Here is a 14,407-nt window from a genome sequence, read left to right on the forward strand (position 1 = left end):
ACCAAGAAGATCAAGACATGAAATCAAAAGACAGTAACACAGAACTGTGTATCTAATTCCAGACACCTGTAGTTTAATTACATTTCACAACAAGGCAAGCACTGTTGCGATTCATTTAAACTTGAAAAGTTATCACCAGTTCCCACCAGTCAACACGCACTAGTGTCTTAAATCAATTCTGTGAACAATGAAGCCAAGTTTTCCTTTTCAGTAATTTTATTCTAATTTGAAACATGAAGAAACAAGCACCCAAATAACTCCAATATAGTATGAAACTTTAATAAGAGTTGTTTAAAAAACAAAGAGCAAAATTTTAAAAATAAACTGAAAGGCTTGACTCCTAATCACACATCTTTCTGACATCAGCAAGAGTACTTTCAGACTTTCAAAGGGGGAAAAAAAAAAGAAACAAAGATCTGCTGTTGAAACATTACTCCCAAAGACTGTTGAAAACGCATAACATGAAGCTTCAGAGACAGACAGTTTTATTAACAGTAGGCTTAATTTTAAACAGTATATACAAATCACATGACTTTTCCAAAGTTGGGACCACCTAATAATCTGTCAAAACAAAATTATGCTAATGAATTACAGAAGCATCTGTGTAATGCAACCGCCTCTTTATTGAAGTACACCTTTACACAATCCTTCCACATAGTCCTGTACTGTGAAATCCTCTCGGGACGCAGTGCTGCACAGGTTTTCAAATCTCTCCTACACACCACGTGAATAAAACTGTTGCCACTTGCACCTCGAAATTTTGCCTGACCACACACTTCAGTGTTCCATGATATGCAACACCAAAAGGCACTGTTTTTCTTTGTCCAAAAAACAAAACGGTTTAAAGTTTACTATGTTTAAGTACAATGATTTGCAGGGAATAGCAGGATTTTTCAGGCAAAGCCCAAGTCTTAAAATTTATCATAAGCCAAGTAAAGATGAACCAAAAAAAAATTCTACTTTTCATTTGTGTAATTACTTCCCCTCCAATTCTCTGTTTTCCCACAGAAGGTTTTGCTGCACAGCAAAGAAAATGGCAACTCTTTACAAATTTTGAATACAACAGCACAACTTTATTGCAAAAATATATAGTAAACTCAGTATTTTCAAGTTGTGGAGAAAAATAAATTTTTATCTCTGAATTCACCCATAGCAGTAATTCATGACAGAGTTGCTGAAGATAAAGTTTCTTTCACGTATAAACTAATTTAAAACTTTAACTGGACTCCAATCTTCTAATAATAATAATCACCACTTTGGTTCTCTCAGCAGAGACTCTGTGTAAGTAGAGTTCAAGAGACACACGAGAAAGAAAACATCAACATCCAAGGTGTCAAAGATCCTATCCCAACTGATTCATGTAGTCCTAACAAATCAAGCTACTTAAACAACAACAAGCATTTTCAAGTTCTTACTTCTACTGCAAATGTTTTGTAAGTGTATAAAACTCGTATGATAACATTTGAGGTTAGCTATGCTTGTGGCAAAAGTCTTATTCTGCACAGTTATAATTGCAATATATAAATAACTAAAGGTTATTCCACAAAGAACAGCTTGAATTTTACAGAACGATTCTGCTCATACTTATAGGAATTAGTTTGGTAGACACATCAGCAATGGGCATAATTCAACTGTTCATACAGTGAGAATCTTCAAAAAAATAGAGATACATACACGAAACAATTAATCTGTGTACACTGAGAATTTGTTCAGTTGCAGAGTAAAATCAGGACTTTAAACAAAGCTTTGACCTGTAAACAAAGCAAATTCAGCCAGCTTTTAACCAAATCTAGAAAGAGCTACCTAATTTACAATGGCTTGCAAGAGCACCCACTGAAGAGCTTCACGGACTTCATCTATTTCCCTTATCCGAAACGACGTAAAACCAATCTAGATTCCTTGATAAGCACTGTGTCCAGCAGAGTTCACCAAACTCCTATGATGAATAAGAATCTGTGCAGCTTCTCCGCATATTTGTACGGGAAAATCCACTGCGCATCTGTCCTTGCAGTGTTCCTTATGTAACAGCTAACCCAGTGCTCTGTCTCATCAAAACCAATCCGTTTTACAATTTCAACAATCCACAGGTTCTATCCTGGAAATACTATAAAAACCAATCCGGATGCATTTATCACAGCACTATGAATATCTATTCTACAACTACTTCGTATTAACAGCTACCCTAAAACCAGTTTTACCTTTCTGGAGCCTATAGGCCTGTCATTTAAATCAACAACAGCTGCCATAGCTTCGTCACGAGACTCAAATGCGACCATTGCCTCTCCAGTGGGCATGCCTTTTTCATTGTATTTTAAGCACACTGAACCAGGGATCACTTGGTAACCATAAAAGAAATCCAAAATTTCATCCACCGAAACAGTAAAGGGCATATTTTGCACTTTAATGACAGTTGGTCCCGGCTTCCCAGAACCCGTTCCAAAACCTGGTGGTCCACTAATATGGATATTTCCCGGTCCAGGTCCAAACCCTGGAGGTCCACTTAAATGTCCAAGACCACTAGCAATTCCTGGAGGACCGGCACCAAAGGCAGGGGGTCCACTTAAATTGCCAGGACCGTTACCAAAAGTCTGAGGACCCCCTGCAAAACCTGCCGGTCCACTCAAATTCCCAGGACCACCTGCAAAACCTGGCACCTCAATACCTGCACCAGGCAAACCGCTAGCTGCAACTGCAGGTATTCCTGGCCTAGAATCAGGAAAGCCACCTATTCCAGGTGGTGGAAGAGGGGGACCAAACGTGCCAGACCCACTGAAGTTACCAGGGAAATTAAATGGAGGACCGTTGTTGGCATCTTTAGCATTTCCCCCCAAGAAGGCATGCTCGTCCCCGCCAGCGCCCTGTGCTCCTGGCACAGCCGCGTTTCCTTGGATCGGTATTTTCAGTATCTTTTTCCCTTGAGACGGTGGGTTTCTCTCAATATCTCTCATTTCTTCTACAGTTATCAAACGCAAAACAACATCTCTTCCATTCAGTTTTTTACGGTGCAAGCGCTCTGCCTTACGAGCATCATCTTCTGCTTTAAACTGAACCAGTGCTTGTCCTAAACCTTGCCCGTTATTATCAACAAGAATTTGCACAGAGCTCTCTTCTACTGCCAGTCCCTCTAGAAACTGAAGGATTTCCAGTTTTGTTATATTGTATGGAATATTAGATATATGCGCACACAATTTTGGCGAGCCTGGCTCTCCCTCAGCGTTCATGAGCATTTCTCTCTGGTCATAGCTGAAGTTCTGCAATCTTTTACGAATCATATCTATCTTTTCTAACATTGCCTTTTTAGTAATTGGATGAACTTGAATAAAGCGATTCCCTATGTACTGCTTATGATGACACAAAGCTGCTTTATAATCAGCTTCATTCCTGAACTCGACAAAACCCTCTCCGATTGCCTTCCCATTAGGTCCATAAGCTATGTAAATGCTGTCTTCAACTATATCCAGCTTTTTAAAAAAATCTATCACATGTTTGTTCTCCGATTCAAAGGGAAGACCTTTCAAATGAACACAAAAACCCTGCTCATGAGGGGATCTCGACCGTGACCTTTTCTGTCCACCAGGAGATTTGGACCTAGAATGAGCCTGGGGAGGAGGAGGGTGCGACTGCCCAGAGGGACCCATGGTTTGCTTGAAAGTTATGTGGCCTCCAGCAGCCACCCACTGTCTCTCTGTTGCAGGACTAACTTCAACATAGCGCTGAATCATCAGCATTCTGTTTCGCTTCAGTGCTTCAAACGTATCTTGAGGAGAAAAAAACTTAACTAGTCCATTTCCATTATTTCGACCTACATGATCCTTCAGCATATGGACTGCATCCACACGGAGCCCAAGGAAAAAGTCTTTCACATCAGATTCTGTTGCAGAAAAGGGCATTCCATGAACGCTGACATACAAATCATCTGGATTGATTGGAATTGGCTTGACACTACTTTGAGAATTCATCTGGATAGGATTTACAGGATTTATGGGACCGATAAACAATGGATTCAAGCCGCTGTTCATATTCACTGCTGCTCCAGACCCATTCATTCCAGTGGGTAAAGGTGCTACAGGTGGAGGATTCATAGGAGGCATTCCTGATATGGGAGGCATAGGTGTCATTGGAGGTACAGGGGGCACAGGGGGTATCGGAGGAACCGGAGGAACAGGAGGCAGTGTGGGTACAGGAGGTGGAACAGGCATCGGGGGAATAGAAGGCATTGGTGGCAAAGATGGCATAGCTGGGATAGGAGGAATCGGTGGAGGAGGTACTGTATTCATTGGGGATGCTGTGCTAGGGATAGTTGAGCTAAATGTTGGGCTACCAAAGGTACTCCCAAGATTTGGAGGTGCAGTCCCCATACTGGCAGTAGAAAATGTGGATATGTTTTTATTGCTTTCATGCACAGTAGTAGAAGCAGTTACTACACTAGGAGAAGGATTGTTAAAGTTAGGAACGGTAGTAGGTAAGTTAACCCTTCCGCTCATTCCAGAACTAGGTGGTGGTCCTGACCTGCTAGCATTTGCTGGTGGCATATCTAGATTGGCGGTTTCGAAACGCCTACGACTGAGTTCTATCATGTTCTGCATTTCAGTTTTACTGCTCAGCAACAGCGTTACTTTCGACCCTTTAATTGTACCACCTGTGCGCATCATACCAAGCCTTGCATCTTCATCAGTGGCAAAAACGATGAAAGCCTCACCCAGTTCACCCCCTACAATATGCACGCCCCCATCAGGAATGGTCAATCCAGAGAAGAAGTGGCGAATGTCCATGGTCCCCGCCACAATCGGGAGACCTTGCAAGCGGATGACCACAGCCATGCTGCGCTGAAACAACACACACCTGCAGATGAGAAAAGGCAACGGCTATGTCAGACTACTGTTTATGGCACCATGCAATTACCTACAGACACCATCTACTACATTTGTTTACATACACCTCACATCATCTTGCAAAGATTAAGCATGTGTATATTCCCAGTTCCTTATTTGTCTGTGTTTACTTCATATAGATCGAAGTATTAAACATTTACCCACAATTAGTATACATTTTGCACTAGAAATTCCAAAATAAACGGTTAAACTAAGACCCACAAGTGTCAGTAAAAAAAAAAACCTAAAGAACAGCAAAAATCAGAATTATATCAGTATTTGAATATTTAATGGAACATAAGCAAAATGAGTATTTTAGCCAAGCAAAGAAAATTCATTTACCGCACACTGATATGGTGTCCGCTGCACCTGGCAAAGCGACTGTGAAAAATTCTGCACACCTATATGAAATAAACAGTTCCCTTCATTTGGGGAGGGATTTTATCTCCTGCCAGCTGAAGATGACTGGGAACATAACAGTGGGTTGGTTATGAACAAAAACCCATTATGGACGGCTAGCAACAGCGATACATGCAGGACATGGACTATCTAGATTATACTGGTCTGATACATAGCTTTCTCCTAGCAAAGGCAAGAGGTCTAGGTGACCATGAAGCCAGCTAACCATCATAAATGAGCCCCAGGCATTTTGTGATATACAGACCTCGTCTAAACCAGATTAACATCTACGCATGGCCTTTACCACTTTCAAAAACAAGGCACATTTTTTTAATAGTTGCAGATGTTCTGATACTACACCTTCTGTCTCAGGCACAAGGAAATTACTTTTACCTCCGCAGCTGAGATTAGTGAAAGTTTAACATCAATTCTGAACAGGTAGATCTTGGCAGCTACCTTGTACACATTCTACAGAAGAGCCTGAGGTCACATCAGAAGTTCAAGATAAACAGGAAACTAGGTATTCTCACTTATTCTTGACAAGCCTTCAGTAAATACTGAGAGCAGCAGATTAATACTAGCACAATTGACCAGTTCAGACGCCAGCCTCCCATCCTGGACAGCAACACCTTGTTTCACCAGAGCCACTTAATCTCTGAAAGTTCTTGACTTCCTAAGCACAAACCAGTTCAGTATCTGTATGGGAGACCTCTAAGACTCCCATCCCATACAAACGGTGTTAACCAAGCATTCGAAATCGAGGACGACCCAGATGACCCAACGCAACACCCGGAGGCAGCGCACCACCAGAGACATCTGGCGAACACCAAAGCTGCGACCAACTGCAATCAGCAGCTATCTCCCGACATTCCACATTCAGCTAAGTATGGTGTCCCAGCATACAGTCAAATGTTTAGGCGAGGTGCATCTGCCCCTCCAGGTCAACCAATCACTTCAAAGCAGACATGCCTTGAATACATCCTTAATTACTAGGTAAAGCCACTATCCAACAATTTAACCACATTAGGAATGCTGAATTCTGTACTTAATGAAAACAAGAGTAACAATTCTTCTACAAGGAAAGAAAAGCAGCAATTCTTTTGTTTTCATGGTGGAACTTCAGATTACTCCAATGGGTATGTAAGTATTTGCTTTTGTTGCCCAATAAACCAGAGCTAACCCCTTCCATACACTAAGGAACTCAAGTGACACACCGGGGTGTTACGGGACACTGGCCCACATCCAGCTGACACCAGAAAAGTGCAGAGGAAACAGCAGCCAAGCCCACTGGCACAAAGTCAGCTCTGCTGCTCTAGCTGCTGTGAACAAACATCCAATTCCTTACTACACCATCTTGAAAGAGAGACTGGAACCTGCAAGACGAACACAACAAGGTCTGAAAAAAAAATCTAGCCGCACATATCGCTAAGAAAACCCCTAATCCACCAAGGGACGGCAGCAGCACAAAGGGGAATACACACTAAACCTCAGGGACTAGTTTTTTTAAAAAGCAAGTTTCCCATCTCCACAGCAAGGTAACAAAAACATCTCGCATTCATCTCTTACAGCAACACTTACATTTAACTAGAGAATAAAGTTAATTCCAAATCATTTTCCAACAGCAAAATAACTGGCCCATGTGGGGAAAAAAAAAAAACAAAACCAAACACAACAAACCAGGTCAAAGTAAGAACTACCTATGCTATGTTCTCATCTAAGAAAGCATATAACACTTTTTGCACCTTTTTTTTTACTGTTGTTTTAAAAACAGCAGTATTTTTCAATGATTCTGAAGTTTTATTTTAAATTTGGCTAACATTGATAGCAATCTCTGAAACTAAAGTTAAAACAAAAATCCTGCCTGCTTTAAGGAAGCCACAGTAAAGGGGACTGTAAAACTGAAGTCTACGATGTTATGCTACAGGATTGCTTTTGAATTAGATGATCCTGAGGCAAGCAAGAGGTATAAAAGCATCCTTGGTTTTGCACCTATACTTTGAAAGCTAAAATAATACTAATAGCAAATCTTCCTAGGTGCTTTATATCTTCTTTATTAGGCATTATACAAAGAAACGAGTTTCAGAAATTTTTATGCATCAAGAGTGAGACATTTGAAGCTTCCTGCCTTAAATGGGAGATTACTGTTCATTATTTCCTTATTAATGCAGAAAGAATGACCATCTGACATGGCCATTAGTTGAACAAAGGCAACTTGGGAAGGTTTTTCTGCTCAGATCTGCTAATTTAGAGTTGTTTATCAGAACTGACCCCTGCTAGATAACCACGTTGACTAACAACTCCATGAATCTAATCCAGAAGACAAACTAATAGATAAGGTCACAAAATAATTTTTAAGAACTCAAGTATTTGAACATTTACATAACTTCTGGGACAATGTGCGTTTCAATCTTGCACTAAATTCAAAACTTCATTACAAATGCTAAGAGATATCTTGAAATTTTGTTACTAAGTATTCTATTTAGGTCCACTAAATCACTATCAGCAAAAAACCCAAACAGCCGCAGAGGCGTTATAGTTGCTAGAAAAACTTGCTGCAATGACTTCAGTGTCTTTAATTCCATGCATGACACTAAGCAAATGCTTGCTGTTAAGCAAGAGCTAACAGGAGCATGGTATGAATAGAATTTTACGGACTTTACTCCATCAAATGTTTTTAGCAAAAAAATATTTTGTCAACTCAAAACATAAGCGCTTCTAATTTCTCAGGATTTCAGTGCTTTAGCAAATGATTGGTTTCTCTTCTGTGATTTAAGGAAAAATCGCAAGGTCCAAAAGGGCCAAATCTCATTTCTAAGCACTCACGAGTCCAATTTTTTCCAAAGCACACTTAGGAGCCAATAACCCACTCCCTCAAACTCCCCAACTAACGAAAAAGCAAAGCCTGCTCAAGTGTTTCACTGTTCGCGGGTAAAGATCACCACACATGCACAGGCAACACTGAGTGCAGGCACAGCACGGGCTCCATGACTGCAAGTGCGTGCCCAAGGCTTTTTGGTAGAGGTGTTCTCAGGCTGCCTGCTTCTCCCCCTGTACAAAATGGCAACAGAACCCACTTTTGCTTTGAAATACCATTTCGTGTTTGATACATCTTTGGAGAGACCAGAAGCACAAAATCCCAGAGCTGCACTATGGGCAAGGCATCCTCATTAGCAGTGAATCCCAGTCAATCTGATTCAACTTGTCTGACAAAGCTCAACAGCACCTTTTAAAGGTCTTACTGTGAAGACACATAAAACACTCATGGCACACTGCAGAAAGGTGTACAAGATGACAGTATTACTCCTTTTGTCTACGTGCTTGTCAGCACAATAACCAGAATTTGGGTCACGTGCATAAATTGATAAAAACATCAGACTAGCCCTTAAGATGTATGCATTTTTCAAATTAAGAAAAGTTTAGGAGACTCAACATGGGCCCTGGGGAATATTCGAGTACCATACCCACGCAGTACAACACACAACATACTTGGCAATTTTTGGACGAAGACTAAGAACTGGAATAACACTGGTATCGTAGGAGGAATTTTAAGTATTCAGGACGAGACTGTCTAGCAAAAGCTAAAACTGCAGATTACAGTTCTGCTTTATTTTGTTTCTTTTTTTAAAAAAGGCTATAATCGATCTGTTAAGATTAAAACACTAATCTCTGAGCCAATTTGAATCTATATGATGCCTTTAAATGCTGCAAAACCTAATTAGAACCAATTTCCATACACTTCTGAACTCCAATAGATAGAAACATGCAGACCTGTGGTCTGCAGCAAAGTAGCTACATTTTCCAACAGTGCAAAATAACTGTGTGTTCTGGAGTACCACCACATGCTGATGAAACAACGAAACATTAGTTTGGCAGAAAATTCTGCTTATGAGAACAACATTGCCAGAACCACCATCACCAGTGGGAGTCAAAGTAAAGAGACTAGCTATAGATTATTTGACCCAAGTGTTTTGATACCAATTCAGAGATTCCAAAAGCGTCAAACATTTCTTAAGATACACTCAATATGCAAATAAAGAAGTCTTCAATGCAAAGGCTCTTACCTGCAAAGACAGATGTTTTTTTCTTAACAAGTAGCAGAAGCCAAGCCAATCCTGTGGGCAACCAATTAAAACCAACTTTTAGACTGCAATAAAGAATAAATGGAGGCAAAAATCAATGCAGGCAACACAACAGCAGGAACAGTCCACAAAGAACTGTATATATAGAAAGTTCAAACCTGCGACCACCACAGGGCACTGTGACATACAAAACCACAACAGTAAGAGTGCATTTTCTAGTACCTTATCCCTGTATGACTTGTTGGTAATTGCATTGCACAGTTTTTTGTATGGTTTAGAGACATGAATATGCCTTCCACAAAGAATATAAGAACCACCAGGAAATAGTCAAAGAATCTTTGAAATTTTCCCATCACCAACAGGTGGACAAAGTACTCTTTCAAAGGCAAAGAGCAAGAATCAAATATTTGAAAACCCTGAATTTTAACGAACCCTCGCTCCATCATTAATGAGGTTCCTTTCTCCAACTGCACATCTTGAACAAAGCAACAGAAGCCGCACCTTGGAAAACCTCCCTATAGCTGCACGTGAAGAATTCCTCAGGAGTCACACGAGCTGGTCAAACTAGGTGACGTTTCAGCCACCTGTACAGAGCACGCAGCAAGAACACCCCACCAAGATACTGTATTTTCAGTTGTAATCTATCATTTCATTATCCAAATCCTGATCAAACGCCCATCTTTTTCATCCCTGTAGAAAAATTGTCTTCCTAGGATTACAACTCAACGAGAGCCAAACACTTTAAGTGGCAATGGATGTATTTTATATTTCAAGAAGGGATGGAAAACCCTTGCTCCTTCATCGTTTAGTAGACCATGTGATACTAAAATTGTGATTCTTCGGAAAACTATCCGGGAATGAATGACACTAAGAACAAATAACTGCCTCCTCCTCACACAACCCAAAGTCACCATTTATAGTTAAAAGCATCGTTACCAAAGTGAATTTAGAGAAAGAAGCACTACCAAACCATCCACAAACTCCCTAACAGAGGGAATTAAAACAAGCACATTCATAGATCTTCCAGGACACAAACAGCTGACTTACAAGTGAGAAAAATACAACTACACTCTTCAGACTTACATTAGAATAGCAAATCCATTTCAGAAGAGACCTTTTTTTATTATTAGATCTTTAAGAGAAACAAGTAATCCTGTATTAGAAGGATTCAACTTTATACTTCATATCTAGCAGAGTCAAACAGTAGTTTACAATGCAGGAAAGAATGTAATCACCTGAAAAACAGTTTCATGCAAAAACACACCTGCTCCAAGAAGCAGATAAATCTTTCATGCACGAGGAACTTTCCATTTGGAAGAAAACCCCAATGTCATACATTTCCAGTACTGTAACCAAAGCGCTGAACACGTTCCTCTTCACAGCACTGAAAACCAGCTGAAGGTTTGCAGCAGACTAAGACAAAAAGGCTATAACGTGAAACGAGATAAACGAAACCAAGCAGCATTCCTCAGAAAAAGTACAAAACTCTGTGTTCAACCTTTCCACTAAACACCATCTACTTTTGCTCCCAAGTCTCAATTCTCTTCACTTTAAAGAAAACCATCTGTCACTCTCGTAGGTAAAGACATCCTTTCCAATCAACCCGATGTGCACGAGCGTATCAACCAGACGAACATCCACTGGGGCACAGGCGCTCCCGCACAACGCTGACACGTCCCTGGGACTCTGTGGGAGAGGCTCTCCACACCACCTCAGCAGCTCTCCAGAGAAGAACCACCATCCACTGGACACCAACCAGCCGATGAAACAACCTGCCGATTTATTTTTCTGCCTAACCCCAGCAGATCCAGGTGGGGAAGAAAATCACTACGATGACTAGATAAGGCTAAAAGCGAGTAAAACCCGCGCTGACGGGGTTTTTCCGAAAGAATGCTCAGGGAGGCTCCTGGTGTATTTCTGGGACCCACTTCAATACTGGGGCGGTTTGGGGTGGGCGGCTTTTAGCTTTGGTCGTTGGTGGTTTGTTGGTTTTGGTTGGGTTTTTTTAAAGAGCTGATTTTTCGTAGTTGAGAAGAGCGTTACGCTACTGCACGGCAGCTTCGCCGGTGTTCACAGGCTGACCCCGACGAGCGGGGCGGCACCGGGGACCCTCTTCCCACACAGCGCGGAGCGTTTGCCCCGCTCCACCCGCCGGGGCCGGGAGAGGAGCGGCCGCCGCGCCCCGCGGAGCCCTCCCGGGACGAGCCCCGCCGGCACCGGCCCCGCGCCGCAGGGGCGAGGCGCCGACACCGGGACGCGCCGCCGCGCCCACCGGCCGCGCAGCTCCCGCCGCTCCCCCACGGCCCGGGGCCCGCGCGGCTCCCGGCCCGCCGCGGCGCCGCCCGCGCCCACCGCCGGCAGAGCTCCCGCGGCCCGGCCGCGGCTCCGGCTCCGGCCCCGGCGCCGCCGCAAGGTCACTCGGCCGCGCCCCCCGGCCGGGCCCTCGGCGCCTGCGCTCGGCCCGCACATACTCACCTGCCCGCGCCGCTCCGCGGGCCGCCGGGCGCGGGCGGACGCGCGGCGAGAGGGAGGGCGGGAGCGGGCGAGGGCCAGGGCCAGGCCGCGGCCCGGGCGCCCCGGCCTCAGCGCGGCAGCCCGCGGCGGGGCGGAAGCGGCCCCCGCTCGGCGCCGCGGGCCCGCAGCGCGGGAGGCGCCGCCCGGCCCGGCCCGGCCCTTTGTGCGCGGGGCCGCGCGCCCGCCGCGCCCGCCCGGCCTCCCTCCCTCCCTCCCTCGCGTCGCCTCCCGCCGCGCCCCGCCGCGCCGCGGGCCCGCAGCGCGGGGCAGGGCAGACGGCAGGGCAGACGGCCCGGCCCGCCCGGGCGCCACCGCGCTCTTACCGAGGGATCTACACAGGGACAAGGGCCAGAACGGAGCCGAACCGCCCCGGGCCCCGCTCCGCGCCGAGCCCAGCGCCACCGACTGCGCAGCGCCACAAAATGGCCGCCTCGCCGCGGCGCCGCCACCCGCCGCCAGGGAGGGGCGTGTCCCGGGCCGGGCCGCCCCGGGAGGGCGGGGCACGCCGGCGCGCGCAAGGCGGCCCGGGGCGGGGCTGCACGCAGGGGCGGACGGCGCATGCGCCGCGCGGCGGCCCGGGCCGCCTGCCTGGGGCGGGGGGGCCGGCGCGGGAAGCGGCGGGTGTGTCGCGATAAACCGTCCGTTACGGGCCCTTCCGTCCAGCGACACTGCAGCCGGGAGGCGCAGCGCCGGAGCCGCAGTCGGGATCCGTGCCTCTGGTGCCACGGCCGCAGGCTGACAGCGCCGCGTTTGGCGGGCGCTCACGATGGCGTCACGGGGTGCGGCTGGGGCAGCGCGGGCGGGAAGGAGGCGGCGGGCTGCCGGCGAGCGAAGGGACGCCGAGAGGAGCGGTTGTGTCCGGCCTCGCTCCGGAGCAGGGTGCGGAATTCACGGGTGCCCCGGGTCGGTGCCCCGGGTCTCGCCGCCCTGCGCCCGATCGCCCGTCACGGACGATGCCCGGCGGTGCGCAGCGGCCGGACGCCCCCGGGGCGCTGTCAGCGCGGGGGCTGCAGCAGCGCCCATGGCCGGTGAAAAACCCTGCGCGGCCCGCTGCGAGAGGGGAATGAAAATAAACCCGCCGCTCCCGTTACGAACGCCTTTGCAGCGGGTTTGGGGGTTCAGCCGTTCGGCCCCGCAGCTGTTTTTCCCCACGTTACAGCAAGCGGGGCCCAACCGTGCAACGGTCGTGTTGTCCCGAGACAACGGGGTCAGGCCTGGCGCTGCTCCCTACCGCAGTAACCCCCGCTCCACGATTTGTTTCCCTGTGTATCTCCTCTTTCTGCTCCCAGATTCTCCTCCTTTACCACCCTCATCCCCTCCCAACAGCCCACACTTGTTTATCTTCTCCCTATTATCCCTGGATTTACAGATTTTGTATTCTGTTTGTTTCTTATGATAACAACTGCTCTGAAGATTTATCAGTTCTGTCAAGCGAACTCCTTTTTATCTTGCCAGGTGTGCCACCTGCTCACATACCACTCCTTGATTGCTGCAGGTAGTATCCAATGTTTTCTCGTTCCAGTTGGGACGCGAGGCAGGGTTAGCTGCCAGCGCGCCCCTCAACACAGCCGAGAGCAGGTGATGGGGGTCACCAGCAGGACCCACAGCCAGGTGTGCCAGACCCCGAGATGGCTGCGTGCCCAGGGTACACGAGGGGCAGCAGGAGCACCTGCAGCTCAGGGCCTCACTGCAGCACTTCCCAGGCTGCACCAGCCACCCTGCACAGGGAGAAAGCACAGGATAAAAGGGCACTGCTGGGGTATCTTTAATTAAAGAAAATTAAAGGCTTTTCAGCTTTTGTGCGATGTGGTGAGTAACCACACTGCTTTTTGTTGCTGAAATAAAGTCTGATGGAGAGACTGGTGATGTTTACTGTGTGGACCAGCAAAAAAACGAGGGCCCAACTACGTAATCCTCAGTAGGCCTCTGGACTGTGTCTGTATTGATTCCACAAAAGCACCCTGGTGAACAAGTCCTAATGCCCTGGACAGCTGCTGCAGACCAGCACTTGCACCTCAAGTCTTCTGGTCTGTGCTCAGCTGGAGCAAAGTCTGGAACAGATGCCTGTGACACGGATTACGTCCACAGGTTTCCAGCTGTCTTCTCAGCGAAACCCAAATTTTCACGGGGAGACAATATTTAGTTCACTCAAGATTAACAGAAGCAGATCTGTTTGTAGAGTGGATGACAGGGAACAAAATCCTGGACTAGTATTAGGAGTACGCCGAGTGACCCAGAGTACCATGGAGGAGTTGGTGGCATGATGCAGTTGGGTACCAATAGCAGAGGGAAAAGCCTCTCTAGAAAGCAAAGCACAGGTAGGCAGAAGGTTGAAGGACAGGGATCACTGGTCACAATGCCCAGGATGCTCCCTGTAACATGCGTGTGGTGGAAGGCAGGCAGAGAAAAACGGCGTTGGAAAGAATGGGATTTGCCTTTGTTAGGTACTAGGAAACTACCGGGAGAGAGCTAATTTATCTGTCTCCTCCACCTACACCAAAACTGAAGTAGGGTGGTTGGTATGCAACTAGGGGAAAAAAGTTG

General features: G+C 46.4%; 2 protein-coding genes across 4 annotated transcripts in view; both read right to left on the reverse strand.

The window, feature by feature from the left end:
• The window catches only part of CPNE1 (copine 1), a 43,402-nt gene extending 31,149 nt beyond the window's left edge, over positions 1-12,253 (reverse strand). For 2 of the 3 annotated variants that reach the window (XM_086622834.1, XM_086622835.1), the window contains exon 1: positions 9,332-9,350. The gene's annotated coding sequence lies outside the window, so the exon portion shown is untranslated. Of the gene's footprint in view, positions 1-9,331; positions 9,351-12,186 lie in introns of those variants that run through there. The other variant, XM_086622833.1, reaches the window with a different exon arrangement.
• Positions 606-9,371, reverse strand: RBM12 (RNA binding motif protein 12). Its single transcript, XM_009983900.2, has 2 exons — positions 9,332-9,371; positions 606-4,842 (listed from the first exon to the last, which is right to left on the reverse strand). Exon 2 carries the CDS (start codon positions 4,818-4,820, stop codon positions 2,178-2,180), a length of 2,643 nt encoding a protein of 880 aa, XP_009982202.2. The 5' UTR covers positions 4,821-4,842; positions 9,332-9,371; the 3' UTR covers positions 606-2,177.
• Positions 12,254-14,407: the final 2,154 nt, after the last annotated feature.

The sequence above is a fragment of the Tauraco erythrolophus genome, chromosome 18 (assembly GCF_009769465.1).
Source record: "Tauraco erythrolophus isolate bTauEry1 chromosome 18, bTauEry1.pri, whole genome shotgun sequence".
NCBI lineage: Eukaryota > Metazoa > Chordata > Aves > Musophagiformes > Musophagidae > Tauraco > Tauraco erythrolophus.